Source organism: Cibotium barometz, chromosome 10, assembly GCF_041138505.1.
Source record: "Cibotium barometz isolate CiBa-2024 chromosome 10, ASM4113850v1, whole genome shotgun sequence".
Classification (NCBI taxonomy): Eukaryota; Viridiplantae; Streptophyta; class Polypodiopsida; order Cyatheales; family Cibotiaceae; genus Cibotium; species Cibotium barometz.
The window spans coordinates 38,094,882-38,107,788 of NC_141055.1; the positions used below are offsets into that span (position 1 = coordinate 38,094,882).

At 44.2% G+C, this 12,907-nt stretch overlaps 1 protein-coding gene across 4 annotated transcripts in view; it reads right to left on the bottom strand.

Annotated features, from left to right (window-relative positions):
* Nucleotides 1-2,304: 2,304 nt before the first annotated feature.
* The window catches only part of EIN2 (NRAMP metal ion transporter family protein), a 41,002-nt gene continuing 30,399 nt past the window's right edge, over nucleotides 2,305-12,907 (bottom strand). For 2 of the 4 annotated variants that reach the window (XM_086804082.1, XM_086804081.1), the window contains exon 7: nucleotides 2,305-3,554. In XM_086804082.1, the coding sequence (XP_086660208.1) occupies nucleotides 3,069-3,554 (486 nt within the window). In that variant the 3' untranslated portion in view covers nucleotides 2,305-3,068. The remainder of the gene's footprint in view (nucleotides 3,555-12,907) is intronic. The other 2 variants (XM_086804084.1, XM_086804083.1) reach the window with 1 other exon arrangement.

Consider the following 12,907-nt stretch of genomic DNA (forward strand, 5'->3'; position numbering starts at 1 on the left):
TTCACTTTGTCCATCTGTTTGAGGATGATATGCTGAGAAGAAAAATCCAGCTTAGTGTCCATATTGTCAAAAAGAGCTCTCCAAAAGAGACTCGTTGTCATGGGATCTCTGTCTCCCACAATTGACTTGGACACACCATGATGCTTGAACACCTATGACATAAATATTATGACCATGTGCTCAACTTTTATGGTCTTTCTAATAGGCAAGAAGTGAACTTTCTTGCTAAAATTTTCCACAATAGTCTATATTGCATCATTGCCATACTGTGTACAAGGCAAATCCATTATAAAATCCATGGCAATGCTTTCCCGTGGTGGCTGGTTTGGAATTGGTAAAGGTTGAAGCAAACCGAGAGCCTTTTGTCTATCAAATTCATCTTTTGACAAGTGATACATGCACGTACATGTGCCTCTATGTCCTGCATACCTAGCCAAAAGAAATACTGCTCAATCATGTGTGTGGTAGGGATTATGCCTCTATGACTAGCATATGGAGGAGCAAGGCACTTATCCAAAACCTTTTGCCTCATGTTTGACACCACACAGACAATTATCTTTCATAAGATAACTCTCTTTGATCACATATGAGACATGTGCATGACCAACCCCATCAAATCAACCCAAATAGTTAGCATCCATACGATACAAATCACGCATGGTAGCTACTATATATAACTTTCATGACAATGTATCTGCCACACTACATTCTTCTTTCTTTGGGTGTGCAAAATATGAAAATGAAACATAGAGAGGAAATCAGCCATCCTCATATGCTTCTCTAATAGCTCAAAAAATACTGCAAACTTTGGTGATCAGTCTTGACTGTAAATTCAACTCCCAATAAGTAGTGTTTCTATACTGTAAGAGCATGAATTACAACCAATAGCTCTTTCTCATAGATGCCAAGAGAAAGCTCAACATCATGCAATTTTCTGCTCTCATAGGCAACAACATGTCCTACTTGATTTAGGACAACTCCTATGTAACTATCACATGCATCGCATTCAACAGTGAATGGCTTTTATTGTAAGTCCGGAATCACCAAAGCTGGTGTCGATGTAATAGCACTCTTGAGCTTAAGGAAGGCATCAATTTCAGATTTTGAGACCATTTAAACATAGCCCTTTTCGGTAATCATTGCAAAATGAAATATGAATCTCCTGTAATATGAGCATAGACTAAGGAAACTATGAACTTCATGTATGGATTTAAGTTCTGGCCAATCCTTAATGGCTTGGATCTTTGTAGGTTCCATTCGCACGCCATCTTTTGACATTATATGTCTAAGATAGTGAATCTCCAAGAGGAAAAATTCACTCTTTTTGCAATTAATCTTATAAGCTCGTGTTTTCTCAATTCATCAGTTCCGCAATTGTGGACAACACCTAGCTCTACGTCGATGTCTAGGAGCTAGAGGCGGCACCTCACTCTATGCGTGGAGCTCACCGGGCATAGGCAACAAAGGCTATGACACCCAATGTAGGCAAGATGCCTAGGATAAGAGTGCACACAAAACTATTGGGGAGAAGAGAGAAAGATGATGACCAACACAATAATCACAAGGGTAAGGAAATGACGGAGTACAAGAGTAGGTGGAAAGCACAATTCATTATAAACAACGGTCCTTTTTATAGGAGAACCTCTTTACATACTCTAAAGCATATGCTGTCACCACATATGCCTTATGACAAATCTGATTCCCCCACGTATACCTTCTAAGAGGCTGTTCCCAAACAAAAGACTAACAGGTTATTCACACAAATTGGAACCGCTTCATTTAAAGCCTACTTACATTGGTAGTTTACACAACCACCTAGCACTTGTCTACTCCCACATTAATCACTATTAATATTTAACATCAACCCCATAGGTGGTAGATATTAAGGCTAGGTACAAGGTTCTTATGTTGCCTACTATACGGTAGAGTCAAGGTCTAAATAGTACGTTGACCCTACTGAAAATTAGTCATTTAATTATTTTCATGCCCTCATCATAGCCCCATCTGCCATCAAGAGCCTTACAGAGTCACGTTTCAGTTTTCAGTTTTCATGTCCTTTTTTTAGTTTTTTTATGGCATTGTATACCCACAGTATCATTGTACTATTCATGGTCTCATACGCCCTTCAGGTCTATTGTAGATGTTGCTTTCTCTCTCTCTCTCTCTCTCTCCCCACCCCCCAAAAAAAAACCTCCTCTTCATGATGGGCGATATCAAGCAGACATTTTAAATGCTAGATTGTATGTTTGAAGACATTATTAAGACAACACATCCATTGCCATCCATCATCATCAAAACTTCAAATGGGAAAACCTTTTCTTGCACTACTTTTATTTTCAGATAATCCATGTAACAAGTTTGCGAATATCGGGTAAAATGTACATTTGAAGACCAACAAAGGATTGCTGACTCCTTAGGAGCACTACAAACAGCACATAAAAGATGAACACAAAGAGGCATAGGAAGCAAATCAAGCAATGTGAGGCTCCTCGCCCATGCATCCTTCACTAGATCCAGTGGATTAGACTCACAAACACGGCACCATCATGCTCCCTCGAAATGGCCATCATCACTACTCTTAAGGCGGACAAGGTTCTGCCCAGAAAAGGGTGCCGGCAGAGAATTTCAGTTCCTTATACAGCTCCTACCAGGCAAAGATAGGCTGTTTCAACTACCACAGAAATCTGCCTGATGTTTTAATACAAGTGTCTTTCCAAACTTGCCCTGGTTATCCCCTCAGCTTCCCCTGGTAGTATAACGATTATCATCATCCTCGTTTTGAGAACAGATAAACACTGGGTATCTCCATTGGGGTCGCCTTGTGCAGCTGTTCCACCTGGAGCTTCATGTATCCCCACCAAAACCCAAATGTGTGGGCTAAACAACTGTGCAGACAGCAAGTCAAGTGGGTTCTCTACCTTCCATACTCTTCACGACCCATCAAATTGACCCAAGAGAGTTAAGAGGCAGGGTGGTGAGCCAAGCCTTTCAAAGGGGACCAGTAACAGATGCAGTCAGTAGACTGCAGTGAACTAGATTACATATCCAACCCATGAGCAAACAGAGATCTACACAAAAACAGAGGGGTTTAACGCTGGCGCTCTGCGGTTTCCAGAAATGCTGCTGCTACCATTTGCAGGCGTTCCGGGGCTTTTATTTCCTAGGCGGCGTTTGTAACGCTTCAAAACAGAAGCCAAGTTCTCTTTACCTTTAGGGAATGCCACATCACCTGCAGCTGTTCCAGTCCGCCCTTTGCGGGACCCTATTGCTGCCTCCACATCCTTGATAATGTCCAAAAAGATAGATGAGCTGGCCCCTTCCCCTTTACGGGCACTGGAGTTGCGTCCCCAAGGCCAAGATTGTGGATATCCTTGATAAGAGTTTCCTGAAAAACCACTTGATAGAGACCTGCTTAGTAAATCTTTCATTCCAGCATCCTTCAGACTTCCTTCCCTACTCAGACCCCTTCCATGCCCATCAGAAGGCTCTGATATCACACAAATACATGGAGTCAAGACAGTCCGTGGCTTCAAAAATGCTGTATCCAGGACACCCTGTTTTGCAAAACATCACAAAAACTGAGACATACCAGCAAATGATCATTCCTCAAAACATCTTTATGATACGGAGCCACAATCATGTTAATGGAAAAACTTCATTGAAGGTCCCTAATCTCCAGAGTGAAAAATCAATGAAAACAGGAGCAATCACAATCTAAAACAGCACTCATAAGATTGAATGGCTTATGTATAGATAAATTTCCTAAAACATCAAGAGAAGGGTTCTCAGTAGACCTGCCTTGGGTTTTGAACGAGAAAAAGATAGGGAATTTAAACAAGAAAAAGGGAAGGGAGAAAAAGAGGAAGGCTATCTAATCCAGTCCCACCACCAACGCCCACCCTATGTCCATGCACACAGCAGGCACAAGTAAGTGCATGTGCCATGTATGCATGCATGCATGTATGTAGACCTACTAGTGCTGTGAGAGTGTTAAACAGAGAAAGATGAACAACGGATATCTTGCACAAACATATCACACACTAGTTATCTATGCTAATCTTGTATTGATAGTGCCCAAGTTGATGGAGATCACTACTAATCCTTAAACAGTCACTGCCTTCTACTGTTTCCAACCTTCAAAAGCATGAATGGGATCTAGTAACCTGCTCAATTGCTGATGTAGAAGGCTGATTGTTTCATGATTTATGAAGGAGGATGCGTGCCTATTTATAGAGCCATTTACATCATCTGTATGCCAATCAGACTGCTTCATCAGGCCCACAACCACTTTTATGCAGCCCAACCAGCACTTTCACCTGCCCGACTGGCCCTTCTGCTGCTGCTGCTGCCCAGTTTGTCTTGCCTCCTGCTCGTACTGTTTGGCCAGCCGAAGCGGGGCGGCTTCGGCCCAAACTCCCTGGAAAATTTCCCACGCTGCTAATCGGCACTACCATTGGCTTGGCTAGTCCTATAGGTGCGTCACATTCTCCCCCACTAAGACTACAATTGTAATCAGCTGTACAGTGTCGATATAGGTGCCACACACCAAAGGTACTCGATGTCTAGTGCACTGTGAGGTCACTTTGCATCATGTTCTGAGTCTAATAACATTGCAGTGTTGCACCCTCATCTTGTTAACACAAGAACCTGCAAATGCATCTCCCAACGGAACTTCCGATCCAGCACCTCCTGATGAAGTACCTGCCACTGGTATAGCACCTCTTGATGAAGTACAGGCTGTTATTGAGAATCCTCCTGCTCAAAACGTTCTCCATAGACTCCCTTCCAAAAGTCATGGAAATATCTCCATCCACTAATGCAGCTGCTCAGATGGATCATCAAACCCCTCTGTGCCAAATCCAAAGCACTCCAAAGAATGAAAGAGCCAAAAGGGTAGACCACGCTTCACATAATCACTGACTCAAACCTATATCCACCTGTGTTTCCTTAGCCATGTATGCTGACACCAACATCTACCAATTCCATGCTGGGCTTCAATGCTTGGCCCTCCCTATGTATACTCTCACCAGATAGACACTAGTATCCCAATGAATTATGGATTATGGCTGTAAGAGTTTCTCATAGGTATTAGAACACCGTTACCCTGGGGTTTTCTTGTAGCCGAGCATCATTGCTACGCGAGAGTGTTTCCCGTATCTGTTTGTGGATCCACGCTGGTTTTTCCCTTGATTGATTTGGTATTCACACTGGGTACTCTCATGGATTGATTTGGTTTCCACGATGAGGGCTTCCATGGAGGACCACAAATAGTCGTTACCTGTGGCCTTATCACCAATATTCTTGTTTGTGCGTGGCTGTACTCAATCATCCAAGAGACACATTGGGATCAACTAGTATCTCGACAAGAACAAGCTGTGAATGATGGGAGATTGTCCTTGACCATTGTCTATGCATTCATAGCATGAACACTTATGAATGGGAAATAATTTTAACCCATGAAATTGTTGTTAGTGTAGACATTTCTTGGATTCAAGGCCTGTAAATGTGCACAGATCCCGGCAACGTTTGGGAACGCGAAGACACGTGCTTGAGCTTGTTTGGGACTAAAAAGTTCATATAAGTTTTGCATGTGGTAGGTGTAAATCCACACCCTATGTAATTCATTTGAGTGACTTGTATGTTTAATATTATGGTTTTGGTGTACACCCAATTAAAAACAAACTGCTCACTTCAAAACTAGGGTCCCCTTCACCCTTCATAAGAGAATATGGACACTCCATAAACAGGGCGCCCCCTTCAAAAAGAGTCGACACAATTAAAAGTTCCCACCCACCAAGTGGGTGGGCAGTTCACCAAGAATTTAGGGCTGCCCAACCCCTTGGAACCCTTTCCATGTAAGTTGGTGTAACATGTGGAAGCTCGGTGGCAGAATCGGTAACTTCAATGTTCATAAATCAGCGATTGTTTGCGACAAAGATAACACACAACATAGAGAGAGATGTGCAGAAATAGAGAAAGAGCGAGAGAGAGAGGGAGGGAGGGAGGAGGGAGAAGTGGACACAATATTGGGTCCCGAATGCCTTCTATAGGGCCACTACCACGAATGGTGTATTTGCTTTATTAGAATGATGCATATCTGCAAATAAAATCTGGTTCTTGACCTGCACTCTTCGCCTTGGCTGTAGCACTCCCCTTGGCTGTCCTGGCCCTTGGACGGCAGCAACCCCAGATGTGAATAATGAGATGCCTAGACTCATTTATGCTTGGGGTTTTTACCCACTTCTGATGCTGGTCGGCCTGCTGCTGAAAACCCCATGACTAGGTACTTAAGCAAATAAATGCGTTTATTTCCATCGCTTTCATACTAGAGGTTGGCTGGCCCCTTACACATGCCTGTCCAGGCTGCTGTGTGCTGTCCAGATTTGTGCCTGGCTGCTGGGCAGCCCCTAGGCCTGGCCGCCTTGCTAGGATGGCCCCCAAGAGCCTATCAGGTGCTTGGCCAAGCGGCTGGCCGACAGCCTGCCAAGCCCTCCATTGGGCTGGTGGGCAAGGCCTACGGCCTTCCTAGCCCTTCTTGGGTGGCCTAAGCCTACCCAATGCCCACGCAAGAGATGCAACATCTCCTTCTTGGGATAGCCCTAAGGATTGGCCCCGCCCTACATGCAAACTACATGGTTCCTACAAACGCCTAGTGTCCGGTCGCAAACCCAACACTCAGATCATCTGACATCATCATTCCAGAGGGAGACTCACTGTACAAGCCGGCACTGCTTCATGTGCAAGACAATGGACGCTTAGAGTGGAACCCTCGTTGACTCGTCCCGGACTGGGCTCACACGGGACCAGTTTCCACTCCAAGTCCTGCACCTTCTTGTTCAGATATGTCCACGTGCCATCCACTTGCGGGATGCACGTGACATCCCCTTCTGCTTAACTTGACGGAAGCTGCATAGCCTCCAAATAGTCCATCAATAAAGCCGGATGGTCTTCGAAGAAATCTTTGTCAAGCCAACCCGCTTTGTGAGTCCCTCGGTTGTGAAACTTCGTGAGGAATTGTCTGTCTTCAGCTTGAGCCATGCTTGAAGCGGTGCAAAAGGATTTGTTCTGGAACCATCACTTCAGCATCATCAACTTTGTCAAGTTCCGCTTCGTCTTTAACTTCTGAGAATTGGACCTCCATATGGTTTTAGCCAACTGACATGGAACACATCGTGCATTGTCCAGCTCGGAGGTAGCTTCAACTTCATTGATACCTCGTTGATCTTTTTCTGGATCAGAAAAGGTCCAAAGCTCCTAACAATAACCTTGGGCATCGCTTTCCCACCTATTTCAGTCTTTACTTCATAATCTAAAGATAAACCCAATCTCCTTCCGAGAACTTCACATCCCTTTGGTCTTTATTGAAGACTAAACAGGGTTAGGGTTAGGGTTTACAGAAAGCAAACAGGCGTGGAAACCAAGGTGAAGGAGTGAACACGACTGCTGTATATCTCAATGATTAATCAAAAAATCAAGTACAAGCCACATGATAGTGACCCCTAAAGGATAAGTGTTCACATGTCCGGCCATAAATGTGCCGGGTGGACCAAAACACTTATAAACTGCATATAAGTGAAACTGAACTAAACTGGGGGAAAAAACCTCCACTAACTGAAGTAAAAAGTGCCCCAGTAACCTACTGATGATCACTAGCACTCCTCTGGGTGCATACACAGCATAAAACCCAACAAACCCCCCTGGAGTGATATGTGATCACTGTACATCATCCACCAAAAGGAAACAAATTCAAAGCATTGCGGAATGCTTCAAATTTCGGACGTGGTAATGCCTTGGTGAAGATGTCTGCCACATTCTGATCTGTAGGACAGTAGATCAGACTGATATCTCCTGCCTGGAGTCTCTCCCGAACAAAATGATAGTGAATCTCAATGTGTTTCGTGCGAGCATGAAACACAGGATTCCTGGCCACAGCAATGGCACTCTGACTATCAGTATAGATAGGTGTAGGCTCCTCCACTGAAATATCCATATCAGTCATAAGACGACGCAGCCAAACACACTCAACAGTAGTAGTGTAGGCTGCTCTGTACTCTGCCTCACAAGATGAAGTGGCCACTGTGGTCTGTTTCTTGCTTAGCCAAGAAATGCATGAAGCGCCAAGGAAGAAACAATTCCCACTAGTGGAATGTCTGGTATCAAAATCACCAGCCCAATCTGAATCACTGTAAGCATGTAACTGCATGTCACCCCCCTCAGGATAAAGCAACCCAAGAGACAAGGTACCCTGCAAATAACGGAATACACGCTTCACAGCTTGCCAATGTGACAACCGTGGGCTGTGCATGAATCTGCTCAACTGAGAGACTGCATACTGAATATCTGGCCTTGTATTACACAAGTAAATGAGGCACCCAACAGCCTGAGCATATGTAGTGGCATCAAAGGAAACACTGTCATCTTGTAGTGACAGTTTCATCCCAGGCTCCATAGGAGTACTAATAGGCTTGCAATCCTGAAATTTAAACTTCTCCAGAAGTTTAGCAACATAACGTGATTGCAACAACCCAATGCCTCTGTTATCCTGCACAAACTGTATGCCCAAATAGTAATGTACAAGGCCCAAGTCAGACATGTCAAATGTCTGTTGCAGTATCTCCTTAAAAGCTGCAATTTTGTCATCATTTGATCCCATGAGCAAGAGATCATCCACATAAAGACTGATGACCAGCAGATCTGTCTCTTCTTTCTTCACATACAAAGTGGCCTCTGATGGACTGTTCACAAATCCCTGAGTGAGTAGAAAAGCATCTATTTTTGCATACCAAGCTCGTGGAGCTTGTTTCAAACCATACAAGGCCTTTTTCAGCCTGCATACTTTCCCCTCATGACCATGTTCTGCAAATCCCATGGGCTGAAATACATATACTTCCTCCTCGAGGTCCCCATGTAGGAATGCAGTCTTTATGTCCAACTGGTGAACAACCCAACCACGATGTGCAGCCAATGCAATGACACACCTAAGTGTCGACATACGGGATGTAGGAGCAAATGTCTCCTCATAATCAATGCCCTTTTCTGTGCATAGCCCTTTGCAACTAGACGGGCTTTGTACCTGTCAATGGATCCATCTGCATGTCTTTTCAACTTATAGACCCATTTAGTACCAATGGCTTTCTTGCCTTTGGGCAGATCAACCAAATCCCATGTTTGATTCTTTTTAATAGAATCAATTTCATTCTGCATGGCTTTGTTCCAATGCACATTATCTCGTGCATCCACAAATGAATCAGGCTCATCATCATCCTGTAAACTGGCTGCCATAACCAGATTCAAATCCATGATGTGTGCATGCTCATTGGTCCTTGTCTCCCTACGAGTACGACCAGCAAGAGGACCCTCTAAATGGCTGTCCTGTAATGTCCTCAAATACCATCTAGGTATATGTCAGACCTGTGGTGCCTGCTGTCCCATATTTGGTTCAACTTCTGGCTGATTTGGCTGCTGAATTTCTGCACCACCTACATCATTTGCTGGCTGTCCAGTACCCTCATGAGTTGGATCACCAACTGTGGAATGAAACTCCATGGGTAGTAGACCTTCAAACACATCATTTTCAGCCTGATTTGCCTCATAACCAGCCATGGATAATTCTGATTTTTCATCAAAAATCACATCCCGACTGATGAATATCTTCCTGGATAGTGGGTCATATAACCTGTAGCCCTTGCTCTCACGGCTATACCCAACAAAAATGCATTTTGTGGCTTTATCATCAAGCAAGCAAGACACCCAAAGATACGAAAATGCGATACAGAAGGCTTGCGGCCATGCCAAGCCTCAAAAGGAGTAATAGAAACCAATGCCTTTGTGGGACATCGATTTAAAATATGACAAGCACACATTACTGCTTCCACCCAAAAGATATGTGGTAGTCTTTTTGCCTTTAGCATACATCTGGCCATCTCCATGAGTGACCGATTTTTCCTTTCTGCAACCCCATTCTGCTGTGGAGTGTAAGGAGTAGTATACTGATGTTTTATACCTCTACTCCCAAGAAAGGAATTCAGCTCATGTGACATATATTCCCCCCCTCGGTCAGAACGGAGAGTCTTCACCTTGCATCCTGACTCTGTCTCAGCAAGTGCTACAAAGGCCAAAAATGCATCATATACCTGTGATTTCTGTGTCAAAGGATAGACCCAGCATATACGAGAGAAGTCATCAATAAATGTTGCAAAATAAAAGCAACCACCTAATGACTTCGTCTGCATGGGACCACAAAGATCACTGTGTATAAGTTGCAACTTTGCAGTTGCTCTTAGAGCCTGATCACGTGGGAAGGAAAACCTGTGCATTTTTCCCAAAATACATCCTTCACAAATGTGATCTGGAGGCTTCTCCATGAGAGGTAGATCTGTAAACATATTATGTCGCTGCATAAGCATAAGACTACCAAAATTTACATGCCCCATGCGAGCATGCCATAACTCCGCATCAACCATAGCTAGAGTAAGAGTGAATGCATGATAAGCAGACTGATCCACTGGCTGAAATGCATCCAACTCATAAAGTCCATGACATAATGTACCAGTAAGCATCAAGGTCAAGGCATTTGCTTTGTCTCTGACCATGCATTTATCATCATCAAAGTGGACTTGCATTCCACAATGTGCTAAAGAAGAAATGGACAACAAATTCTTCTTTATCCCTGGTACATATAAGGCATCTGTAAGGCGGAGAATGGAGCCATCAATGGCTGTAAGCTGAATCTCCCCAATGCCACACACTGGATATGAAGCATTGTTGGCACACTGAACAGTTTTGCCAACAGGGGCAGGGCCAACATGACTAAACAAATCCCTGCGAGATGTGATATGCTTTGAGGCACCACTATCAAAATACCAAGTACATGCATGCTCTGTCAAACTGAGTGCCTGTGAAGACCAAGAGGCATCATAGCTGCATGTAAAAAAACAGTAATCCCTGTCCTCAACAAAAGAAGCAGTCTCTGGAGGAGCTTTAGGAGCATCATTAACAGACATCCCAGCTTCCTTTGCCTTCTCTTTGGCAATCCTCTTCCTACATTCCGTGATGTAGTGACCTGGCTTCTTACAGTAATGACATTTGCCCTTCTTCTTGGGCTGTCCATCACCTTTCTTGGTATCCTGTGAAGAACCACCATCACCTGAATTTTGATTTGCACTCTTTGGCTGAGATTTCCCTTTCCCCTTTTGACCTGTAGTAAATGCTTGTTCAGCATTTGTGTTCATATTCATATTCTTCCTCATTTGCTCCTCTTGTAGTAAGAGAGCAACAAGTTCCTGATACTTGAGGGGTTCAACAGCATTCCTCATGCTGAGGTTCAAAGAGGTATGGAAAGCCAAGTAAGATCTTGGCAAAGAGTGCAAGATGGTGGACACAAGCTGTGTCTCAGGAATAATCTCATCAACATTGATGAGTTGCTCTCTCAAATCCTGCAGCTTGTTTAAGTGGCTAGACATATCATCTCCTTCATTCATTTTCTGATTTTCCAGCTCTCTTTTCAAAAATGAGATCCTAGCCTCATTACGAGCAGCATACATTTGCTCCAAAGTCACCCATGCATTCTGTGAAGTGCCAGCTGAACGAATATGAGGTATAATGGACCTCTGAACTGACAATGCAATGAGTGACAGAGCTTGTGCATCCCTGGCATCCCATGTCTTTTGAGCATTTGTTCTCTGAACAGGCAATGGCTGTCCTGGAGCCTGTACCTGTTGTCCTCGTCCACGAGCACCCCCTTGAGGAGGAGTCTCTGGAGCCAATGGACCTGGACGTGGTTCATCACCACTAACAAAATCCCAAAGACCTTTTGCCACAAGCACATTTTTCAGCATAAAACTCCACAAGGAGTAGTTCGTGCCATCCAATTTGTCTTCCTTAGACAAATATGTGAATACATCACTTTGCTGTTGATTTGCCATTATGCTTTACACACAATGTTGTACCTGTTTACCAAAAAACCCAATAGCAAAAACCCTGATAACAACTGTACTCCACTGAATACAGTTCACCCAAATCTGCCTGCACTCTCAATCCTCTGAATGTGCAGCTTAATGCACCAATGACTGAGTAGAGCAGCAAATGGCGTACACAATGCCAAAATGCCCCAAAAATGCCCAAATTTGCTGCACCCAAACTGTGCAAAAAACCTGTATATTTTCTTGCTAGAAAAACTGCCTGTTGTGCCTGTATATTTTCACAGAGAAAATAAAAATGCCCAAAAATTGAATTTTAATGCTTACCACCGAATGACACTGTAGGTTGTGTTATTTCTGCAGGTACAGTCCTCAAATACACAGCACTGAATGCTGCACTGAAAGTACACAGTGCACGTTTATCTGTGCAGGTGACAAAAAACGCTGACTGTACAGAAGCTAGTCGAAGGCGGCGCTGTACTCAGCTGGTACTGTACGGGGCACTGTATTGAACAGTGCGACGAGGTACACACCAGGTACTGTATTGAAGCGCAGGTGACAGTCGGCGTATGACTGCGCAGGACTGTACGGTGGCTGGTACACGTGCGCTGAAGTTGTAGGCGTACGGTGGCTGGTACACGTGCGCTGAAGGTGGCGAGCTGTACCCGACTGAAGGACACTTATAGTAATTGTAGACGGTGTACTATAGTACCCGACTGAAGGCAACCGATTACGGGCAGCAGGCGTAGAGTCTATCTGACGGCGCACAGGTGTACGGGCTGAAGGCGAACTGGAGGCGACTAGGCACAGGCAGGTGGCGCACACGTATAGCTGAAGGCGGCGCAGAAAGAAGAAAGAACCCGTTTTCCGTTTCTACAGGGGTTCCGTTTCTACAGGGGTTGGCCTGCTGTTGAAAGCCCCACAACTAGGAACATAAGCAAATAAATGCTTTTATTTCCATCGCTTTCACACTGGAGGCTGAATGGCCC